Source organism: Saccopteryx leptura, chromosome 3 (assembly GCF_036850995.1).
Source record: "Saccopteryx leptura isolate mSacLep1 chromosome 3, mSacLep1_pri_phased_curated, whole genome shotgun sequence".
NCBI lineage: Eukaryota > Metazoa > Chordata > Mammalia > Chiroptera > Emballonuridae > Saccopteryx > Saccopteryx leptura.
In genome coordinates this window covers 284,602,526-284,626,593 of record NC_089505.1, presented here as the reverse complement: position 1 = coordinate 284,626,593, position 24,068 = coordinate 284,602,526, and the positions used below count along the sequence as shown (strand labels likewise).

Below are 24,068 nucleotides of genomic sequence, written 5' to 3'. Positions count from 1 at the left end.
CATTAGAAAAAAGTATAAAGTTGGGGTTTTATGGGGCCCTTCAGAAGTCGGGGCCCAGGGCGTGCACCCGGAGCACCCGCTGTTAAAGCTGCCTCTGCCAGGAAGGGTGATCTTCTGCAAAGCTGAAGGGCTAGAGAAATGGGCACCATTCCAGGTAGATCCACTGACCTCTGCGAGGTCTGTCCTGCCAGGCATAGTCCCTGCAACACCTCTGGCCTTGTCCATCCTGGGCTCAGTGCACATCCTTTTCCCATTAGGGCTCTGATCCTGACCTGCTGGTTCCTAAGAGAGGCTGGGCCAGCCTGCCTCAGGTCCAGCGTATGATCTCCCTTTAAAGCAGGTGTGGAGGCCATCAGGAGGAGCATGACCGGGAGGAGAAGGACCTCGGAAGAAAGGGCTCCATCCCGTTACAATTGAGAGTAGGACCAGACCATGAAAGAACACAGCCTGCCCAGAAGAATCCAGGCTCTAGCAGATATCAACCAAGAGTCCTCGTCAGCAAGGTCTAACCCGTCTAGACCTCACCTTCTTTGTTTCTAGCCTGCGAATTGGAACAATTGCCTCCCAGGGTTCCTCTCATGATAAGGAAGGGAGAGAACCAATGGAGCTCCAATTCTGTTCCAGGCTCTCCACTTGGGGCTTTCTTGTTCCCTCTCCTCTTTCTAACAGATTCTCTAACCAGAGGCTTAGAGGCTGGCCCTGAGGTGGAGGACGACGAGGTTTATGCAGGGAGGGCTGTGCCTGTGAGTGGCTGGGCAGGGAAGGGGAGCAGGAGACTGAACAGTGTGGCCACTGGTCTCTGTGCTGGGGTCACCTCACCCCGTGACAGGGGCTGCTGTGCCCCAGGGACAGTGGTGGCTTCTCTGAGGAGCACAGAGCTGACTCAGACAGCAACTCTGCCATCAGGGTCTTTCCCCACTACTCCCTCACTTTGTGTGTCGAGAGGGGGGATGTTTTACAGTCTCCCTAAAACCCCGTGAGACTGACAGTACTGTTTGGACTCTGTTTTTTTATTTGTTTTTTTGTTTGTTTTGTTTTGTGACAGAGACAGAGAGAAGGACAGATAGGGACAGACAAACAGGAAGGGAGAGAGAGGAGAATCAATTCTTCTTTGTGGCACCTTAGTTGTTCATTGATTGCTTTCTCATGTGTGCCTTGACCAGGGGGCTGTAGCAGAATGAGTGACCCCTTACTCAAGCCAGCGACCTTAGGGTCATGTCTATGATCCCGTGCTCAAGCTGGTGAGGGATGAGCCCACGCTCAAGCCGGCGACCTCAGGGTTTCGAACCTGGGTCCTCTGCGTCCCAGTCCAACGCTCTATCTGCTGCACCACTGCATAGTCAGGTCTGTTTTAAAGCTAAAGTACCCCAGGCTTAGACAGAGAAAAGATTCTGATATATAACAAGAATACCTATGATACAGGCAGAAAGTGGTATTTGCCTTTAGGGTCTACTAAAAGTATGCAGATTAGGAGCTGGGAGATGGACAGGGAAGAGCACAGTCAGGTTTGGGATGACAGAATGCAGCAGGTGAGGCTTCAGGGAGGAGGTGTGGGGACTGGATTTGGAGGCGGTAGAAATGCGCCGAGTACTTACTGGCAACAATGAGGTGTTTGTTCTTTTGAATTATTGTCTTTGCCAATATGAACAAATGTCTGGTGTAGCCTTGGTTTTCCCCAAATTCCTATGGATTTCATATCAAAACCTTCAAGCGGTCCCTTTGAGCTAGTTAGAAAACAAGTATTATCCCCATTCTATACACTAGGGAAACTGAGCCAGTGGGCAGTTGGGTGACATGTCCAAGGTCACATCTGTGATGTCAGAGCCACTCATGAAGCTGAGCTGAGGTGGAGCCCAGCATGGCAGCACTGTTTGTGAACCCGGCCCTCTGTCCTCCTGCCCTGGGCACTGTCCCAGTGGCAGCCAGAGGTCTATCTGGCCCCACTGTTGTGGAGATGAGTACTTTGGAAGCAGACAGAGTTAAGGTTCTTGACTCTACACCTTACCCTGGCTGCTTAGGTCACCAGTAAAGCAGACCACGTGCTTTGATTGCCAGGCAAGCTGGACACACACACACACACACACACATACACAGACAAATGAGAAAAAATGTCATGAAATAATTTACTGAAGAAAAATATGCAGAAAAGTGGTCCTCATGGGAAATATCAAAATTGTGTTGGATTTCCTTACACCTATTTTATGGTTTTAGTACTTATTTCTTTTTCATTGGAGGCAGTAGGGCAGGAGTGGAGTGGGGGTAGGGAGGGAGAATCATGCACCTAAGTTTTATCAGCTCTTCAAGTTGCTAAGTATTTTCATCTGGCTGAACTTGGGCATCCTATATCTCAATTGACTCTGCTGCAAAGCTGAAATAATGCTGCTGTCCTGCAGTGCTTGTAGGACTGGCTCAGTGGAATAGCTTGGGTCCAGGTCTCAGAGCAGGGCCCGCCCCTCAGCTCAGCGGTCCCCCCTTTCCCTTCCACGTCCTCATCTCAGCTGTTCCCACCCAGGCTTGAATTAACTTCTGTTTGTTCCTGCTGCTGTGGGAATGGTTTCGCCTGGCAACAGAGGCGATTTGTATCACTGCCCATAGAGAGGCAGTGGTGAGGTCCCTCAATAGGTTGTCTTTTCGGGACACAGTGGCGGCTTTGTTAGGGGGGCACTCGGTGCTGCAAGCCATACCCGAATGTCCCTGAGAATCTACCCAGCTCTGGTTCTCTGCTCGGCCACACAGGGTCCCTGAATGTGCTGGTGGCTTTGCTAGACTGTGTGTTTCTCCAGACCCATGTGTGATCAGCAAGTTTGGGATTGTGTGGGTTTAGCCACAGGGCAGGACAGCAGGCCCAGCCTCCGGGCGCTTGCGCAGACAGACTGCGGGCTGTGGCTCCAGAGCATCCCAGGGATGTGGCCCTGTTATGCTGGGAAGCATCACCCTTTGATCATCTGCTAGCACAGCACGGTCTCTCAGGGATGAAATCTGAGACGCCTGGGTCAGGAGGATACTTCATCACTGGGCCATTTGGCCCTGTTCCGGCTGGGTGTCCTGGAAGCTGCCTCAGAATGACTTCTTTCCCCTTCTCTCTCTGTCAGCTTTCTCTCAAGCCTTTGGTTCCACCTCCTCCTCCTGCCTCCGAGTTCACACTTGCCACACCCCCTGCAGGGCCTGCTCAGGGCCTTCACCCACGTGCTCAAGGGGGCAGGTGCTCCTGGCACGCAGACGGAACTGATGGGGTTTCCCAGGCATGGTGTTGATTCTCACGAACCCTCTTCCCAGGGGAATCTGCCTTTACTATTTTTAAGTCCCAAGAATGTCCTTTGAGAGCCAGTGAGCCTGAGGCCTGCTCTGGTCACCTGATAGCAACAGCTTTTACATGCCATACCCCGCTCACTGAGACCTCGCTGTGGACCCCAAGGCAGACGTGCATGGAGATGGGTACACGGCTGGGTCCATGAGCCCTGGACAGCCTCCTGCCAAACCATATTCCTGTGTGGCCTCTTGTCCCCTTCCTCAGTCTAGTCCCATGTGGGGCTCAGCCCTGTCGCATTTCCTGGGCAAGGGAGACGTAAGACTTACATGTAGTGGTTAGGAGAGCAAATTCTCAAATCCAGTGCCAGGTTCAAACCCTAGCCCAGCTATTTACTGACTATATAACCTGAGGCAAGTTGTCTAACCAGTCCCCTCCTTTTTTTTTTTTTCATTTTTCCAAAGCTGGAAATGGGGAGGCAGTCAGACAGACCCATCCGCGCCCGACCAGGACCCACCCGCGTGCCCACCGGGGGCCGATGCTCTGCCCCTCTGGGGCGTCACTCTGTTACATCCAGAGCCATTCTAGCGCCTGAGGCAGAGGCCATGGAGCCATCCTCAGCGCCTGAGCCTCGGCTGCGGGAGGGGAAGAGAGAAAGAAAGAGGAAGGAGAGGGGGAGGGGTAGAGAAGCAGATGGGCACTTCTCCTGTGTGCCCTGGCCAGGAATCGAACCTTGGCCGACACTCTACCGCTGAGCCAATCGGCCAGGGCCCAGTCCCCTCCTCTTTAAAACGGGATGTTAACCTAGGTGCCAGGTACTGGTTTAAGGGCTTGAGAGCTGTTACTAGTTTAACCCTCAGAACACCCTGAGGTAGGTTTTCCCTTTAGGCCTATTTGATAGTAAGGGTCATAGCACTCGCCTCAGAGTAGATGTGACGAAATATAATAATCCACAGAAAATCTAGAACAGTGCCTGGCACATCACACATGCTTGATAAATTGGAACTGTTAGCTCCCATGTTACAGAGGAAGGTACCGAGGTTCACAGAGGCCCAATACCTTCTGAAGGGCATATACCTCATGGTTAAAGAAACTGGATCTGCTGGCCCCAGGCACCGAGATTCCCTGCCTCTCCCGTGAGGCCCTGACGGGGGAAGGCATATTGAGGAAGCAGGAAGTGCCGTCCACGTGTGCAGCTGTTACAGTCTGTCCTCATCTACAGCCCGATGGCCAGATTCAAAATTGTCCTCTGAGGCCCTGGCTGGGTGGGTCAATGGATAAAGCATCATCCTGGAGGACCAAGGTCTCAGGTCCATCCCCGGTCAGGGCACAAATGAGAAGCAATCAATGAGTACACAACTAAAATGGACCAACTAAATGGAACGAGTTGATGATTGCCCCCCCCCTCTGTCTGTCTCTCTCTCTCTCCCTCTCCCCTCCCCTTCCTCTCTCTCAAATCAATAGAAAAACTTAAATAAAAGTTGTCCTCTGATGAAGGAAATCCTGCCTTCACATCCAGATTGTTGGGCTGGGATCCTGGAGGGAGAGGAAGGGCTCCCCCAGGCAACCTAAACCCCTCTGGTGTGTGTGTGTGTGGGGGGGGGCTCCTGGGCAGCAGCTTCTCTACTGACTGTGGGGAGGAGCCCTTAGCACCCTGACTTAAACTGCCTGAGCTGCAAGGAAACTAACAGCTCAGAATGCTTCTGGAGGCATAAGCAGAATGTCCATGAGCTAGAAGAAACTCCAGCAAGTCTCCCTGGCCACTACCCTGTGGACAGCAGGACCGCCTCTCCAGGCTACCTTGGGGAGGCATAGGCTGGTCAGAGAACTTGGGCCCTGGAGACATGGTCTCTGGTCACAGCTCTGTCTTGACCTTCTTGGGTCCTTGACAGCTCTCTCTGGTAGGGATTTCTTCAGTGTAGGAGACAGTTGAAGAGTGAAGGATTGGGTTTTAGATTGCTATAGGTCTGGGTTTCAGCTCCACTATTAGCTGTTTAACTTGGAGAAAGTCACATATACCTTCCAAGCCTCAGTTTCTTCAGTACCTAACTATAGGGCTGCTGTGAGCCCCAAAGGAGATGATGTTCCCAAAATGGTTGGTGTAACGCCTGGCATGTGGAACTGCTATTGAGTGTCAGTGCTGTTATTAGTAAAATGAAAGGGTTGTCAACCCTTATCAACCCCTGCGGCACATTAGGATCAACTGGGGGGCTCCTAAAAAGGACCAGGTGCCAGGGCCCCACCTCTGAGTGAATGGGCCAGAACCTCTGGGGGTGGGACCCGGGCTGAGCTCTTGAGTAGCTCAGCTGTGCAGTCGGGGCTGGGGACCACTAGTCTAAGACATCTCCAGGTTCCCTTCCCAACTAACAGCCTCTGATTTATCTCTGTTCTGCTGCGGGCTCCTTGACTTTTCCCTGTGAGCATGAATGTGGGCCCTGGGCGTTAGGAGGTTGTCAGCACACAGTAAGGGGGTTTGTTGGTCAATGCGTTCCTTAACTCCTTGTCTATCGTGGTCTTGGAAGATGCCCCTGGGACTCTCCTCTGTCAGTCCCAACCCAAGTCAGTTCTTGGCTCCTCCCCTGAATCCAGCCTCCGGCTATTTGGGCTCAAAGCTGTTCTGAGCTTCTTTTAAAGGATTCTGTGGTCCCTACCAGCTGTTCCCTTCATTCTCTGGCTCACCATGGGCTTTTGCTCTTGACTTCTAAAAAGGGCTATTCGGGGCGGGGGGGTGGCCTTGGGCTCTCACTGCTCAGGTCAGGAGAAGAGCAAAGAAAGGGACATGCTACCTATAAAGTAGACCAAAAGTCTAGGAGGGGGTGGAGATCCACTTCTCAGTATACCCATCACACCGGTTGTATTTTTGTCTCATGTATGATCTATTTTTACATTAAAAGATTAACCAGATAAATAAATAATGAGCTATGGAAAGCTAGCAAAGTCCATGGTTGGTCTGATTCTGACCCTGCCCTCGTGCAGGTCCTTCGGCAGGTTACCGTCAGCTGTGACGTCTGCAGTACTCTCGTGTAGCAGTCAGTTTCAACCTGCGCTCCAGCTCGGAGCCCAAACCTTGCTCTAGTTTCTCCTACTGAATCAGGGAGGGGAAAAGATAAGGACCCAGAAGAACAGATTTGGTATTTTAAGTTCAGCTGCAATCCCACCACATCTGCAATGTCTTCGAAATCCGGTCTGGAAGTCCTGTTTCCCTGCCGTGTCATCTCATGGCTCCGGACTCACCCTTCTGCTCTGACGCGCATCAGCACCTGCCTGTGGTAGACACACAGGGTTGATCTGCCAGCAGGATCCCTGCCTTATGACTGTGTCCTCTTCTGCCAGGTACCTGCTGGAACAGGATTTCCCAGGCATGAGGATCGGGCCCGAGCCGACCACCGACTCCTTCATTGCAGTGATGCAGGGCGATGTGGAGGGGATCATCCCGGGGAACGCGCTGGTGGTGGATCCTAAGAAACCCTTCCGGAAACTCAATGCTTTTGGCAATGCCTTCCTGAACAGGTGAGTGCAGAGAGAACACGTGCATCCCAACTGCTCTCTTTTCTTTTTCTTGGAGTATGAGAACGGAAGGGACAGGGCGGGGTCTTGAGAGGCTTGGTGTAGAGTCTCTCTTAATTGTCCCTTTCTTGCTGGGAATGTAACTGAGTTACCATAGATTAGGGATGCGGGAGCTGCAAACGCTAGGCTGACTCCTCCTGATCAAGGAGCAGGGGTGGTACAGCAATTTGAATCACATCCTCCCTATCTGCACCCCCGCCAATGAAAGCGGAGAGTGCTCCCAGTCTTTCCCTGGACTATGGATATTGGGAGGAGGTAGAGGAAGGTTTTCCTCTGTTCTTGGATATTCTTTTTGTCTTAAGATGGAAGCCCTGAATTTGAGCACTGACTTTCCTACCAAACTTACTGTGTGGCCTTGGACAGTCACCTGCCCGCCTCTGAGGCCACTAAGAGCCTGCAGACACTGGGGTCATTGTGATGATTGGAGTGAAGAAAGCGCTAGGGGATGCTATGTCAGTTGATCCAGGCTTTCTTGTTATTATTATTGCTTCTCCTGACCGCTTCACCCTCCCTTGGCTCCTCCCCTCCACACGGAAATATCTCCTCTTGAAAACCCTAGAGTGGGTCCTATTCACTTTCACCGCCAAGTTTCCTGGCTTTGCCTCCTCATGTTTTCCTGTCCCCTAGCCTGTGGAATGTGGCGTCACCCTATCACAGCTGCTGGTTGTGAAGGTCATCGTGATCCCTTAGCAATCATAAGCAGCAGGCTCTTTCCACCCTTACCTCACTCCACCTCTCTTTGGTATTTGTCTCTCTCGAACCTGTCCCCTCTCCTCCTGCCTCCCTGGCCAGGCGCTCTCCAGTCTCCTCTGTGTTCCCTTTCTCTCTGGTTCCTATGAGCTGGTGTCACCCTTAGTCAGGCCCATCACCAACCCCCTGTACTTCTTACTCTATGTGCTTAGCCAGGGCAGCCACAACCCTGGCCCCAAAGGCCAGCCCCATGTACACGACCATCTGGCCGCCAAATGACAGAAACCCAGCCCAAGCTAGCTTCAGCAGAATGTGGGATGTATTTTAGAACAGTGGCATGTGCCATAGAACCTAAGGAGCAGAATGTGGCTGGGCCTCAGGCAAAATGGAAACCATGGACTTTGATAGAGCAGGCACTGGGTCACTTACTGTTCTGCCCCCAATATCTGGACAGACAGGAAAGGAGAAAGATGAGAAGCATCAAATTCTTCGTTGCGGTACCTTGGTTGTTCATTGATTGCTTTCTCATATGTGCCTTGACCATGGGGCTACAGCAGACCAAGTAACCCCTTGCTCAAGCCAGCGACCTCGGGTCCAAGCTGGTGAGCTTTGCTCAAACCAGATGAGCCCGCACTCAAGCTGAGAACCTCGGGGTCTCGAACCTGGGTCCTCCTCATCCCAGTTCAACGCTCTATCCACTGTGCCACTGCCTGGTCAGGCTAAGATCTAAGTTTCTTAATGTAACTTTCAATGCCCTTGTGATCTGGCCCCGCCTCCCTATCCAGCCATAACTCTGGCCACTCTGGCTTCCTGTTCTCGCCTCTATGGTGTACATCTCCCCTTCTGAGCTGCATTTGCACCTACTTGTATCAGTTACCCAGGGATGCCACAACAAATTAGCACTCAGTGACTTAAAACAACAGGAATGTCGTCTCATAGTTCTGGAGACCAGAGTCTGAAATTAAGGTGTTGGCAGGCCATGCGCCCTTAGAAGATTCTAGAGGAGCACCCCTGCTCCTTCACCTTCGGTCGCCCCAGGTGCTCCTTGCTGGTGGAAGCGTAATTCCAACCTCTGCTTCCTTCTTTGCCTGGCGTCTTGCCTCTGTGCATGTGTGTCTTCATACTGTGTTCTGCTATCCTATCTTCTCTCTAAAAAGTGTTGTTTTATAAAGTTGTACACCTTAAATTACATGTTATTAACTAGTGTTACCCTAATAAATTTGATTTAAAAAAAGACACTGGTCATATTGGATTAGGGGCTCACCCTGCTCTAGTATGATCTCAACTAATTACAGCTACAAAGATCCTATTTCCAAATAAGGTCACACTCTGAGCTACTGGGGGTTAGGACTTCAACAGATCTATTTGGGGGACAAAACTGAACCCATAATACTGCTCTTTCACTGTTACCCTTTGTCTCAGTCTAGAATGCTGTCTTCTCTCCAACACACACACACACACACACACACACACACACACACATATGAGTGTACTGGCTTTCTGCCTGCCAAGCTGGTTATCTTTTGAAGTCTGAGTTCAAGGTCTGCTTCCTCTGTGAAACCTTCCCTTTTCCATTTGTCCTACATCTCTGCCATTTCACATAATACACCAGGAAGGGTAAGATACCGTCTTAGCTTCCACCAAAAATGACATATAGGAGAGAAAGGCTTGATGTAAGAAGGATCTAAGTTAGGTTTACCAATTTGTATTTTGAAGACCTCAGATGTACCACTGGAAATGTTTCCTTCAATAAGGCTTGACTGCTAGTCTAATAGTAAAGTTTGATATTTGGATAGCCGCTTGAAGCCCAAATAAATGCTTCTGGGTGGTTTGACCCTTTAATCAGGGCCCCCAGTACCTCCTCCTCCAGGAAGCCATGCCTGGAAGCCATCTCTCCACTATGGGTCTCCCTAACCCTTCGTCTGACCTCCCTCGGGGTTCTGGTCACACGGATGTGGTGGCTGGCCATGCGCGTGCCTTCTCTCCTCACCAGACTGGGTCCCTTGGTGGCAGGGCCCCAGTTCTGAACATCTTGGTGTCCCTGACAGCAGGGGTTCACAGGGTTGGACCAGTGCTGCCCAGGATCATCACCCAAGGAGCTTCTTCAACATACGGGTCCGGGGCCCACTGTTGGGGCTAAGTCTGACCAGGAGCCTGGGTGTCTGCACTGGGAGGCAGCCAGGCAGGCTCCTGAACCTCTGCCCCAGGCCAGGGAGGGTGGCCGTGTGGCTGAAACACGGGTGCGTGGGAGCCAGCGAGTGCACACAGGCTCACCGTAGTTTCCTCTCGTCCACGCAGGTTCGTGTGTGCCCAGCTGCCCAACCCCGTGCTGGAGAGCATCAGCGTCATCGACACGCCAGGGATCCTCTCCGGGGAGAAGCAAAGGATCAGCCGAGGTACGTGACTTACCTGCTAGCATGGCTGGCTCCGTGCTATATTCTTTCTGGTGTGTTCTCTTGCTCCTATACCAGGAGAGAGGCCTCCAGGGCCTTACTGTGCCTTGATGAGCTGGTCTTCCTCGTGTGCTCTCTGGGATTGTCCTAGGCAGGGGCCTGTGGACAAGTTTGGGTCCACTGTAGCTCAGGAGCCAGCTGGCCTCAGTCTCCTCCTCTGTAAAATGGAGACATCAGTATCTGCCTTACTTTCTTCATCAAGGTTACTTGTTCTCCAAGAGACACCTGACGTGGGCCAGACCCTGGGTGCTTCTGAAGTCCCTGCTGTCTCTGCCCCCAGGAGCCTGCAGTTCTGCAGGGGAGGCAGGTGCATGCAGAGAACTTCCACTTGACAACATGAGGGTGACAGCGTGCTCCAGGGCCTGGGAACAGGCAGCTGGTCTGTGAAAGCACTTTGGACACTGTACACCCTAGACCGATATGGGGTAATTGCTCATTAAGGGAAGTCTCTGGCAGAGGGGTTAGGAGATGGAACTCTGGAGCCAGACTGCCAGGGTTCAAGGCCTGCTTCTGCCACTTCCTGGCAGTGTGAACTTGGGCTCCGATTAGTTTGTCTATAAAGTAGGGAGAAATTATTCTATTGACCGAATAGGTTGTTTGAGGATTTAGAAAAATATAGACAAAAAGCCTTCTGCCTGGCACATAGCAGTGCCCAGTAAACAGGAGGTGTTATAGGTCATCACCATTATCATCATCATCATCATCATCAGTTTTTATAGCTAGACTAATGCTGTTAAAGCTAAAAACAACTGCTCCTGGCTCCTCACCCCCGGCCTGTCCTGCCACAGCCTGCGTTGAGCCCCCGTAGCCCCCACTCTTTCTGTGCCCTGTGCTGTATCTCTGGTGAGAGAAGCAGAGAAGCCACACCCACCCGGTGCTGGAGTTGTGAGCTGGGCTAGAGCCAAATCAGCACTCGGAAGTCAGCATCCGGGAAGGAAAGGCTTTGGACAGGCAAGAGTTCCCTGGGCAGCAGCTGGAACTCTCGCCTGAACCGACCATAGGCGACTGTCTGCTTCCCTCCCGCACTGCCTCAGCCCCTGTGCTCTGCGGCCCAGCCAGGACAGGCGCGTGTATGTTCTGCTGGGTGTCCGCGCCCCCACAGCGGGAGGCTCAGGAACCCCCTCCACCAGGGGCATGGCCTGCAGGGGCCGGCACCCCCTCTCCCCCAGGCCCCGCAAGGAGGGCCCACAGCCTCAGGTGACAGGCCAGCGCTCCAGTGGCCCTGTACGGATGAGCGCTGCTGCCAGACAAAGCTGCTGTCCAGCCCTCCTGCCAGCTGCCTGGCTTCCTCCCCAAAGAAAGCAGCTCGAGGCTCCAGGCTCTGCAGCTTGAGGGGCCACCGTGGCTGTGTGAGGGGTGCAACCAACCCCGGCTGGGGGTAAAACAGAAAGACTGTGGGAGAGGCCCCTGGGTCAGCAGTCTGCACAAGGGCCTCATGGCCCCCTGTCTATCCTGAAGGGAGGACAGAACTTGTTCTCCAGCGACCTCGTGCTGGAGAAGGTGGGGGGGGCAGAGGCTCCAGCAGGAAACCCTGCCCCTCCTGACATTTTACTGAGGGGGTCACACTGGGGAAGGAGACGGGAGAGAAAGCAGTAAGTAAGTCAGAAGGAAACTATTAACCATTCATATAATGGGCAGCCGTCGTCTATGTAAGTGGGATGTCATAGAGGCCCCCTGTGAGAGCGGTCTGGGAGCTGGGGTCCCGAGCTCCCGAACTCTGGGCTGTATGGTCGCACAGTAGCGTCAGGAGTGGGTAGAGCTGTCTGAAGCCATAGAACCCATGACCTAGGGAAGAGGGGTGTCTCCCAACCCTTCTGGTCCTGTGACCTCTGTAAGCATCCTGGCGCCCTGTTCAGGGCCCTGTGGAGGGCCTGCGTGGGTGGCTCTAAGTCTGGTTTCTGTTAGTCTCCCTCAACACTCCCTCCCTCCTAACCAGTCCCCACCCTCACCCCACCCCCATGCTAAGTGTCGGCCTAAACGGGATTTCCTGTTTCGCACGGGCAGCCTGTGTGTCCTCCAGAAAGGCTCAGGAGAGCCGGACTCCTCAGTCTGAACTCCTAGCAGGTAGGTGGCACGTGCTCCGGCAAGGCCAGTGCGGCCTGACAGGGACCTGGAGCTTTCCGAGGATGCTGGAGTAGACGTTCAGAGATGGGGTTTTAGAACCTGTGACTCAACAGGTCACATTTTCTCCTTGAATGTTAGTGCTCCCACGTGTAACAAGAGCCGATGAGACCCATCATACGACCTTGTGAGGCCCCTGGATGGGACTGGGAACACAGACACTCACCCGGGGTCTGGGTCTCAATGAGCTCCCTTCTTTCCCTTTTATCTGCCCTCCAGGGCTGCCCACTGTACGGTTCTATGCGAATGTATAGCATCTGTGCAAATGGCCTCCCTTGCAGCTGTGCAGTGCGCCGCCTGCGTGTCTGCATGGGGCAGCCCTGCTTCCGGACTCCCGCCTTCCTCGGCTCCTGCCTTCGTTCATTCTGTCTACTCCTCGGCCTCCTCTTCTGCCTTCACCTTTAGACCTCAGCGGCTGCCCCATGCAGAGTGGATGCTCGGTGGGCTTGCCTGCCCTTCCTCTCCTTTCCTGTCTAATAAGCCCACCTCTGGGAGGAGTAATGGCCTCCTGCGTGGCTAGCCAGGCCCATTTGTTCTCTGCCCTCCGACTGCAGACCGCAAATGCAGCTCCCCCAAGCAGCCTGTGATAAAAACAGGTGCTGGGAGCTGGCCGCCAGCACTGCTTTGTCAGCCTGGGGCAGTGCTCACCTCAGCTCTCCACAGAGACCAGGAAAATGGGGGGGGGGGGGATCACACACTCTCAGGTTTCATGGAAGGAGGTGGGACCCAAATGAGGAGAGTTCCGATATGCAGAGCCCCTCCACCTCCTTCCCCTAAAGCCGTAGCACCTGGAGGCACCAGTTTATACCTACATGCAAAAACACCACCTGACCTGTGGTGGCAAAGTGGATAAAGCGTAGACCTGGAAATGCTGAGGTCACCGGTTTGAAACCCTGGGCTTGCCTGGTCAAGGCACATATGGGAGTTGATGCTTCCAGCTCCTCCCCCCTTCTCTGCCTCTTCTCTCTCTGTCTCTCCCTCTCCTCTCTAAAATGAATAAATAAATAAAAAAAATTAAAAACAAAAACAAAAAAACACCCACACGTCCACACACATGCACACTCCCACATGTCCACACACATATACCCCACACACACCCATACCTCCCTCCACAGCCCCCCCCCACACACACACACACACACAAGTGTGTATGTAGAAGCAAATGCACTTTATCTGGCTTCTGGCTTGGGGCCCACAGCTCCGGGTTTAGTCCTAGTAAATTAAGCCAGCCCAGCGCAGGACAGAACCCTGACCCTGCTGAAGGGTGGGTAGAACCTGAATCCAGCCCACACTCTGCTCTGCCCAAGCCTCGTGCCTGGCAGAGGGCTGTGTCTCCCCAGGAAAAAGGAACCATTACGAAATGTGCATGGAGCCGGCTCTGGGCCATTCGGCCGCGTATGCTACATTCTGGAGAAGAGCTGCTCCCACAGGCTCCCCAGGATTCAGGCTTCACGGGAAGGAGCACTCAGACCCCAGGCCAGAGCTGGACAAAGTGTGGTCCTTGCTCAGGGTGTGGCCTCTCTGCCCAGGTCTGGGGGTGAGCGTCTCAGGGGAAGGAGGGAAGCGGGGGACGTCCCAGAACCTGAGCCTGGGAGGTCACTGCCAGCAATTGTCTCTGCATGCAGAGGCATTGGGGTGGGCAGCAGATGGGCAGGGAGGCAGTTCCTGAAAGCGGCAGGATGTGCCTGGGCCAGCACTCATTACTGGGAAGGAGCAAGGAAGGGCTCCGGAAGCCTGAGTGTCCTACTTGGGAACCACATTTCCCGGCTGCTCCTTGGCTAGAAATCCCCACAGGCCCCGCCCTAGAAAAGCAACCCCTTGGACATGGAGCACATGTCCATCCCTGTAAATCCCTTCCTGTACAGGTGAGCTCAGCCCTTCTATAGAAGGTAAAAGCCAGGTCCCAACACTGGAGTGGGAACTCTGGTTCCTGATTCCCAGTCGAGTGGCTTTTCTGCACAGTCTCCTGGCCTGCCCAGGAAGGAGGTGGGAAATTCACCTACGAGTTTCCCCTGGGGGACCTTGGAGGGTCTGGGCTGATCCTCTTACAGCCTAACATCCCTGGCCCGTCCCTGGCCCCCTCACTGGAGCAGGGCCTGCACTTGGGTCCTCCTGGGCCCAGATTCTACTGTACATACAGTATATGTGCCTGTGTGGGCCTCACACACTTGGCAGAGCAGTAGAGTCCCGATGCCCTTCAAAAGGGTGTGCTGACAGCCTGTGGCCATCTTCTGGAAGGCATGTAGTGTTTCATTTGTTTCCCATTGTCATCTAAATTCTTCCTACATTTTGACAGTTGATGCCTTTTTATTTCTTTTTTCTAAAATGTCTTTAAATCTTGAAGGAGATTTTTGGGAGCAGGACAGGAGCTTTATTTACCACCACAAGGAAGTGCCGGTTTGAGGGCTCAGCCCTCTGAGCTCCAGTCTGGCATATGGCTATGAGCAAGAAGGGAATGTGGACAAGAATCCAATTGCTGTGTGAGCTTGGGCAATCCCCTTAACCTCTCTGTTTCCTCTCCCTTCCCTGTAAGATGTGCATGCCTTGTTTATCTCTTGGCATAGGCAGAGTTATGAGCTTCACATGAGATTTTGTGGCTGAAAATACAAAGAATGCTGCCTTGTCCCTTGCATTCCACTTTGGACGGTGAAGGAAACCAGTGGGTCATTAAGGAGTTTCTGTGCTCATTGTGTTTGTCTCATTGATTTCCTCCTGCCTGGCATCACTTAGAAGTACTTTCTTTCCAGTCTGCTGGAGACTGGGCGGTGGAGAGAGCCCTGGGTCCCTGCAGGCTCCCAGTCTCTGGGCCAGATGCCTGCAGTCCAGATCTCTCAAAGCCAGCAGCCTTGCTGTATGCAATTCCAGGAAGGCCAGCTTCACTATCAGTCTCTGGGGGCTTGAATCTCCCCTACCCATTGCTATATCTTATCTCCTGAGCCCTTGGGCTGTTGCAGGTGCTCAAGAGCTCCTGTTGTGGGAGACCAGGGAGGGACCAGGGACCAGGGAGGGAAAGGGGGTGGGTCAGTGGGTGCTTTGTTCACCCCAGACACTAGGGCAGAGCCTCCAGACTGAGCACAGACCCTCTGCAGTTTGATTCTGTTGCCATGGCTTTTCCACTGACCCCTCATTAGTCAGTTGTTATTCTCCCCATTTTACAGCTGAGAAAATTAAGGTTCAGACTTACCCAAGGCCACACAGTAAATAAAGGAGAGACTTAGTCCCATCCCTTCTTCTTTAGTGGGCCCAGTATGTGCCTTTCAGCTGCTCCCATTCCTGGATGTACATAAGCAGAATCCAGAAAACAATTAAATGCCCATCCTGAAGGCAGCTAGGTTCTGAATAGCTAAGAGCAGGAGCCTGAGCTCCCGAGGAGGCTCAGGAGCCCCTGCTTGATTCTCGGGGTTCTCACCACCAGCCCTGGGAGGAAGCGCCTGGCGTGGCTAACTCTGTAATTTGATAGCAGCTTGCTGGAACATGCAGAATTTGCAAAATTGGAGCATGAATAGGAAGCCTGTGTGCTTATAAAAGTCCTAGAAAAGGTTCCCTGAAGCCACCTGCTGTCCTCAGGCAGGAGCAAAGTTCACTAAGGCACCTGAGCTATTTAAGATGGTGGCCCCAGCCTTCTTTCTTCCTGTCCAGCAGGGACTTTCTTGTGTCTAATCTCCACCCATGCAGCTGTATGTACCCTCCACCCTCACTCCTCCAATCTTAGAAGCAGAGAATCGTGAACCAAGAAAGGAAGCTCAAAGACTTTCCAGCCCAAGCCCCTGGCTGGACAGGCAAAGACCAAGGACCAAAGAGGGGTGGTTGCTTCCCCAAGGACACACAGGAAGTTAATCGCTGAAACTAGAGATGGTCCTTCCCAGGCCAGTGCTCCTCAGGTGACCCCTTCAGAGCACACCCATCTCCTGGAAACCGGAAACCAGAGCTTGGAAGGAGCTCTTTGTAAAGGGGGCGGGGCAAGAGGAACAGCCAAGGTCACATGCAGTTTCACCTGCGTCCTCTTTGACTGGATCCTCACAGCAACCCTATGGCAGGGCCCAGTGGGTTCCAATTCAGAGTCCAGAAAACTGAGCCCCAGAGATGACTTGTTTACTGTCCCTGGGATGTAAAAAGCAGACCAGGACTCACATTCGTTTTGTTTGGCAAATACTCATTGAGCAGCTATTGTATGCTGGGTACCATGCCAGGTGCAGGAAGTGCAGAAGGACGGGCAGACCCCTGCCCGGCTCCCAGTGCACTAGGGGACGACTCATCCCGACAATTTCTGCGGGAGAGCAGAGGGGCTCGCGTCTGCCTGAGTCCGTGAGAGAACTGAAGGGTATCTGACCCAGCCGTGGGGACAGTAATGGACAGGGGGCCATCCTGTCCTGAAGCACTGAGCTGGCGCTGTTACTCTCTCCTGCGTTGGGGCTGGTCAGGTCACAGATTTGCCCCTACCACCCTCCAAGCCCTCAAAGCCCACACCATCTCTCGCATGGCTGGTGCCATCGGGGATGAAGAGAGATTGGAGGGGCAGGAGCTCTTTTCCTGCAGCTTCTCTGGACCCTTTGCTTTCCCCAGCCTGTGGAGAGGTGGCTAGAATGGTGGACTTGGGGATGTTCTGAGTTCTGGTCCTGGCTCCGATCCTACCGCTGCATAGCCCTGGGCACGTCTCTCACCCTCCTTGTCACTCAAATGCCAGTCCCTGGCTGCCCAGCGGCATTAAAGGGCTGATGTGATGGGTGCTGAGGGCTGACATTTGCTGTAGCCCTTCCCATCGCCTGCACCCCTGTCCTTGTCAGGCCAGGTTTGGGAATAGGCCTCAGCAGAATGCCAGAGACCTGAGCCCTGCTTTCCTCCCCAGCTACTAGGAGAGCCAGTGAGCTGGTTCCAGACACCAGAGCAGCAAAGTCATGACCTGTTTTCTGGGGTGGGATTTGGGGCAAGGGAATCAGGTTGTCCTGATTTTCTGATCCCTCTGACTCCCTTCCTGCCCACAGTTCTAAGGGACTGCCTTTGGGAGGCGAGAGCAGCCAGTCTACCAGGCTGTGCCAGAGGGAAGATTAAAAATAGTGAGGAGCTATCCCTGGGGTGGGGTGGGGTGAGGTGGGGAGGGAGCAGGAGAGCAGGTGCAGGCTGCAGGCCCACCTGGAATGGGAATGCACAGGGCCGCCTGGGCACTGTGGGAGCTGCTGGCTGGGCCTGTGTGCTGGGGAGGGGTGGGGAGGGCAGGGCAGGGCAGGGCAGGGCACGGAGACAAGGATGTGGCCAGGTGCAGAATGGCTGCCCTCGTGGCAGCTGCAGGGAGCTTAGGGCCCCATCGGCCAGGTCCAGTCCTGGCCCCACCCCTTGTCAGCTGTTTGACTCACACATCTCTGAACCTCAGTTTTTTCCTTTGGAAAGTGGGAATGATATTCCTCACTCTGCCTACCTCAGAGGCTGTGGCAAGGGTAAAATGATGTGACACAAACATCTAGCCAGCTAGACCAAGCATTGAATCTGGGGTTAGAGAGATATGTACCATGCGCCACTGCTGCCTCCTACAAGCAGGGTGGTCCTGGCTGAGTCACTGTGTAACTGTCTCTAGGTGGCACTAACAATGTCCCTACTCATCACTGGGCAGAACCTGGGCCCCAAAGCACTTTCCTGGGCCCCAACCCCTAACGGAGAGGACCCCTTTCCTTGAATTAAAAGACTAAATAGGATAATGATATTAATAATAATTAGTATTTATTGAGCAGCTACTATATGCTGGGTTTCAAGTGTATTTAGTCCTTATAATTCTATTAATTAGGTACTATTAGTATGCACTTTGGTGATGAAAGCACACCAACTCAGAGACAGAGTAACTTGCTCAAGGCCAAATAGTGAAAATGGTAGAGGAGCAGGATTTGAACCCAGATCTGACTCCCAATACGGTGTTATTTCTACTGCACCTGGCGCATCTCCCCAAACCCCTAACCTGTGCCCTAAAGGCCTCTCCCCCTGACTGTCCCTCTGCCCGCAGGGTATGACTTTGCCGCTGTCCTCGAGTGGTTTGCCGAGCGGGTTGACCGCATCATCCTGCTCTTTGATGCCCACAAGCTGGACATCTCTGATGAGTTCTCAGAAGTCATCAAGGCCCTCAAGAACCACGAGGACAAGATGCGGGTGGTGCTGAACAAGGCCGACCAAATCGAGACGCAGCAGCTGATGCGGGTGTATGGGGCTCTCATGTGGTCCCTGGGGAAGATCGTGAACACCCCGGAGGTGATCCGGGTCTACATCGGCTCCTTCTGGTCCCACCCCCTTCTCATCCCCGACAACCGGAAGCTCTTTGAGGCCGAGGAGCAGGACCTGTTCAGAGACATCCAGAGCCTGCCCCGAAACGCTGCCTTGCGCAAGCTCAACGACCTCATCAAGAGAGCCAGGCTGGCCAAGGTGAGGCTGCCCCTCGGCCTAGGGGGATGGGCAACATGGGTGGCACCAAGTGTTTGGGTGGGTATGCGGGTCAGCTGCAAGAGCTGACTGCAGCCTTGAGCTTTGCTTGCCCATGTGAGTGTATCCTGTAGCTATCGCATCATGAGTGTCAGCCGTGCCAACACTAGCAACCAAGGGGCAGGATAGTGTGGTAGTTATGATCACAGGCGCTGGGGACAGATGTCTAGACTGGAGCTCAACTCCATTGTTCACAAACTGTGTGATCCCAATCCCAGCAAGGCCCTCAGTTTCTCTGTACCTGTTTCCACACATGTATAATGAAAGGGTTGGAGGATTATAGTTGAAAAAACAATGCAAAAGCCTTTATCGCTGCGCCTGTGTTCTCAGAGGTGCTCAGTAAATGTTAGCTATTGTTATTGTCTTTCTTATCATCATCTCCAGTGTTACTATCCCTGTTACTGCCTTGACCATAAACTCCCCACAATCTCGCCTTTTCTGTGAGCTCTACAAAAACAGCTCAGCACTACAAGCAGTGTGAGAGCAAGAAGGTGGAGATAGAAATTATTTCGGAAGTCAGAGCAGGAGGAGGCAGGGTTTATGGGAAGAGATGGCTGAGAGCCCCTGAGGGGGAAGGAACGAATCGAGGACTTGGTCTGAAGTGTGCCCTCTGCCCAATTCTCAGGTCCACGCCTACATCATCAGCTCTCTGAAGAAGGAGATGCCCTCGGTGTTCGGGAAGGACAACAAGAAGAAGGAGCTGGTGAACAACCTGGCCGAGATTTATGGCCGCATCGAGCGGGAGCACCAGATCTCACCTGGGGACTTTCCCAACCTGAAGAGGATGCAGGTAACCAGGGTCTGGGGCTCCAAGACGAGGGACAGTGTCACATGAGCTGGCTGAGCAGCCTGAGTATGGAAGAGGCCACCCAGGGTCCTGCGATGTTTGAGGTTCTAATACTTCCAGTTTATGACCTTCCTTAGTCACAGCCGTGTGAAATGGGGAAGGTCACCTAACAAAAGTTCTCCGGGCCCTCAAGTACTGAACGTTTATCTGAGTTCCTACTTAGGAATGACTGGGGACATAGCCATGGGGGAAGTCCACGCAGGAGCTTGCCACCTTTGGAGCTCACTGTGGGCCCCTCTGTTGAACGAGGGACCGTCATACATGGTTACTCAGGTCATTACCCAAAGCAGCCCTCTGTAGGAGGCATTTTAATCCTCCTTTATAGATTAGAAAACTGAGGCTTACAAAGGTAATTAATCTTTACAATTAATTGCCTGCAGTTTTCTGAGTGTAGTTTTCACAGAGGCTGTAGTTGAAAAGCCGGGAACTGTCCCCGTAGTCCAAGCAAGAAACAACCTCACCAGACTAACTAAATCCTCTCTGATCCTCTGCCTCTCCATCTGTAAAATGAGGCTCCGGAAGTACCCACCTTATATGGATGTTGTGAACATCCGTGCAATAATATTTACAATGTACTGAGTACACAGCCTAATACAGAATATGCCCTGGACCTGAAGGAGCAAGCGGGGTAAGATGTCACCACTTGGGGAAGCTGGGTGATGGGCAGAAGGGACCTACCTACCCATATGATTTTTGCAATTTCTCGTGATCCTGTAATTACTTCAAAACATGGTGTTTTTAAAAATTGGGGAATTAGAAAAAAATTAGAGCAGCGATGTAGCAGAGATGTTGCTTTTGCTCTTGTTGCTGACTTTGATCTTCAGCTCAAAAACCAGTGTCTTGGTTCAAAGACTGGAGTTCCTCTATAGTCCCAGACAGGCATTTTTAGTTTCCTATTCAACTAAAATGGCATTCAAAATATACACTTGTTCATGTATTCATTCGTTCCTGTCACCATCTACCATGAGCCAGTCACTAATTTCAGAATTACTTTAACATAATTTGTGTTTCTCAATCAGCTGTGGCCTGGAGCGTGTCAACTTTTAGCTTCTCTTTCTGTAAAGATTTTAATGATCTATAAGCAAACATTTGGGAAGGTGTTTGAAAGGGACCGTACAATCCCTTTTATAATGTGAGGAATTCTTTCACAACATAAATGATTTTATCCTCTCTGGTTAGATGTGCTGAATCAGTTGTGTAAATGGCTGGCCTTTGGGGGGCTATGTTAAGGGGGGCACACCCACTGTACCTCTGGAAGATATCGGGACCCAGCTGTGGACAGACAGGAGGGGCCTTGGGACGTTATGCCCTGAGGGCAGGAGAAAGGGCTGGTTTGCTCCTGCCCCCCACCCCCACCCTGGCCCCCACCACCCGGTTCAGCCTGTCCTTGAAAGGAGGTTAGAAACGCCCAAGCTAACACTTGCTCTTGAAATGTAGCTGTGGGCGTTTTTGGAATTTTCTGTGGTGAACTCCATGTGCTTGTCCCTGAGACTGTCCCCGGTGCACTGGCCTCTGCTCCGGCTCCTGAGTTGCTGTGGCCAGAGCCGGGTCAGGAGCAGAAAACTCTCACCTTGTCACTAACGAGTCTCGGAGCAGCTGGTGTTCCAGACTCCTTTCAAAATCACAAAGACGGGTGAAGTGGAGCTATTTCTCTCACCCGGTGGTGGGGGCTGGGCATCGCGGGAAGGCCAGGAGGGGAGCTTCCACAAAATCCTCATGGCCGCTACTGCATCAGACACGCGGAGAGAGGCACCCAGAGCTGAAAACTCTCTCCAGGTGTTTCCAATGAGCAGCCTGATTAAGAACAACTGGTTTGGGCTTGACCTTTTTCTTCTATTATGATTTGGTTTTCGTTGCCTTTGCCTGTTTTTCCTTCCTTAGATGGGACAAAATGTGGTTTCCCTCCCTCAGAAGGGCACTGGAGGAGTGAATAAGATAGTGTAGCAAAGGCACTTTCAGTGTTTGTCAAGTGTAGCCCTTATTAAAGTAGAGAGACCCATACACTTCACCTCTCTCTCCCAGCCCCTGAAACTATTCTACTCACAATGTGCCTTTTTTCCTCTTCCCCTCATATGTCTTTTATTATTTTGATATGGCTCTGTTTAGCCTCCAGGCCAAAGGGCTGCGCACATCCCAGCATTAGTAGAAGGCAGCCTCCCCAACAAGGGAAGGAACTCCTCCCCGTCTTCCGTCCTCACCTTCTTTTGCTCCCCTCTTCCCAGGACCAGCTGCAGGCCCAGGACTTCAGCAAATTCCAGCCCCTGAAGAGCAAGCTGCTAGAGGTGGTGGATGACATGCTGGCCCACGACATCGCCCAGCTCATGGTGCTGGTGCGCCAGGAGGAGATCCAGCGGCCCGTTCAGATGGTGAAGGGCGGCGCGTTCGAGGGCACCCTGCACGGCCCCTTCGGCCATGGCTACGGGGAGGGGGCCGGGGAGGGCATTGACGATGCTGAGTGGGTCGTGGCCAGGGACAAGCCCATGTACGACGAGATCTTCTATACTCTGTCACCGGTGGACGGCAAGATCACGGGTGCCAATGCCAAGAAGGAGATGGTGCGCTCCAAGCTGCCCAACACGGTGCTGGGCAAGATCTGGAAGCTGGCCGACATCGACAAGGACGGCATGTTGGATGACGAGGAGTTTGCCCTGGCCAACCACCTCATCAAGGTCAAGCTGGAGGGGCACGAGCTGCCCAACGAGCTGCCCGCCCACCTCCTACCCCCATCAAAGAGGAAAGTCGCCGAGTGATGGGAGCACGGGGAGATTCAGAGCAGGCAGGTGTTACAGGAGATGGGAGAGGTGACCTCACACACACACACACACACACACACACACACACACACACACACACACACATACACAGATACACATGCGTGCACAAATCTTGAGAACTGTGTGACAGGTGAGAGGGATCAGTGATCCCCAGGTTTCAGGCTGACCTTTTTTGGACACAGTTCTCAGCATTGATAGAAGCCCAGGAGCACACCCAGGGTTCCAGCTTTCAAGCCTCGGTCTCCGTCCCTCCCTCCTTCCCGTCCCCCCTTGCCCAGAGACCCGCCTTCTCCTGCGGAGGCCATTAGTTCATGTGCCCACAGATGGCTCACCCACCTCCAGATTCCCCAGACTCAGGACAGATGGAAAAACTTTTCGCTTAATAGGCAGTTCACTTTTGTTTTCTGAGCTTTCTCCCAATCTGTGGCTTCCTCATAGGAAATCTGCTCCAAGACCAGGAGGGGTCGAGGGAGGGGGCTGCTGCAAGGAGGAGGGGGCGGAGAGGAGAGGCATCCTCTGGGAGTCGGGTTCCAGACTTGAAGAGACAGGGCCCTGATCTCTGTTCTTCCCCAGACTTAGGCTCTGTCTGCTTTGACAAACCTGACTTTGAACCCCACCAACACTGCATTTCACAGAATCCCAGTGAGGGAGGGAGAGTGGAAAATTGGCAGGGAAAAAGGCAAGGAAATTGCCTTGTCATCCTCTCCTCAGAGCCAGCCGAGGTGGTCTTACCCCACAGGCTTTGTGAGATTCGTGTTTTCTCCACCTTGCTGCTGCTATGTGGGTGCTCAGACTCGATTCGCACTTATCCAGCCCCGCCTGCGTGCCAGGACCTGGGGTAGGCACTTTATAGACATCATCCCATGTGGTCCTCACCACGCGCCAAGGGAGTATGCATTAGGCCCCCCATGTTTCAGATGAGGAGTCTGAAACTCCGAGTTTAGGTGACCTTCTCAAAGTCAGAGGTCACACACGATGCAGAGAGGGTTCGAGCCGGGGCCTCACGCTTTTCCTCTGCCGTGAAATTGCGCACAGTATCCCAGCATTGCTAGCCCACGGCCAGCCATGGAGAGCAAGCCAGGCTTGCAGGGCCCTCTGCCTCCCAGAGCCAGCTGGCGAGGGAGAAGGGCCCGCCAGCATTTGGTGGGCCATCGGTCTGGCCATCTGTCACATCACAGATGCAAACGGTGCCTTCTGGCTATGCGCTCCATGTTTCTACAATCGCTGGAACCCCACAGCGCCAGCGGGAGAGGGGGCCGGCCTGCTGGCTGCCCACGCCTGTCCCCGCCTGTCCCCGCCTGTCCCCGCTCCGCCGCCCACCCAGTGCTGAGTCATCCCAGCCTCAGGGCCGCCACTGACTCAGAAGGCCACCTGGAGAGGGCTGAGGTGCTGTTCCTGGCAGGACCTCCAGCAACTCCAGTGTCCTTGACAAATCCCCACCATCTTCAGTGTGCCGCTCCCTCCTTCATGGCCTCTCCCTGACTTGCTTCATGGCCACGGAACCAGTCACTTTGTATGCTATGCTCCTACTGTGATGGAAAACAGAAACAAGTATAACTTATTTTATATCTATGTTCAGACTATATAGAGAATATTCTATGTATCTATGATGTGCTCACTACTGTAGTGCGTTTGTCATTAGTGTTCATGTTAATACAGCACATTTATCCTTTGGTACCTAGTTGGCCACAGAGCATTATTCCCTGGGAGGCCATGGGAGCTGGGCTGCGTTCTTTCCCAAGATTCCTGGTAGCATCTTTGGACAGAGGGTTTGGCTGCCCGAGGCTGCATCCACACCCAGCCTCCCACTGGCCAGACGACTACCCAGTGATTACATAGGCCGCCCTGTGGAACCTTCACTCCCTGCCACTCTGAAGTCGAGATGGGCCCCGGACCTCTGGGCTTCCTTC

At 53.1% G+C, this 24,068-nt stretch overlaps 1 protein-coding gene across 1 annotated transcript in view; it reads left to right on the top strand.

Moving 5' to 3' along the window:
* EHD3 (EH domain containing 3) overlaps positions 1-23,835 on the top strand; it is a 28,681-nt gene extending 4,846 nt beyond the window's left edge. The window contains exons 2-6 of the mRNA XM_066378554.1: positions 6,581-6,757; positions 9,803-9,900; positions 18,068-18,480; positions 19,163-19,327; positions 21,607-23,835. Of these exons, the coding sequence (XP_066234651.1) occupies positions 6,581-6,757; positions 9,803-9,900; positions 18,068-18,480; positions 19,163-19,327; positions 21,607-22,134 (1,381 nt within the window). The 3' untranslated portion in view covers positions 22,135-23,835. The remainder of the gene's footprint in view (positions 1-6,580; positions 6,758-9,802; positions 9,901-18,067; positions 18,481-19,162; positions 19,328-21,606) is intronic.
* The last annotated feature ends 233 nt before the right edge of the window (positions 23,836-24,068 follow it).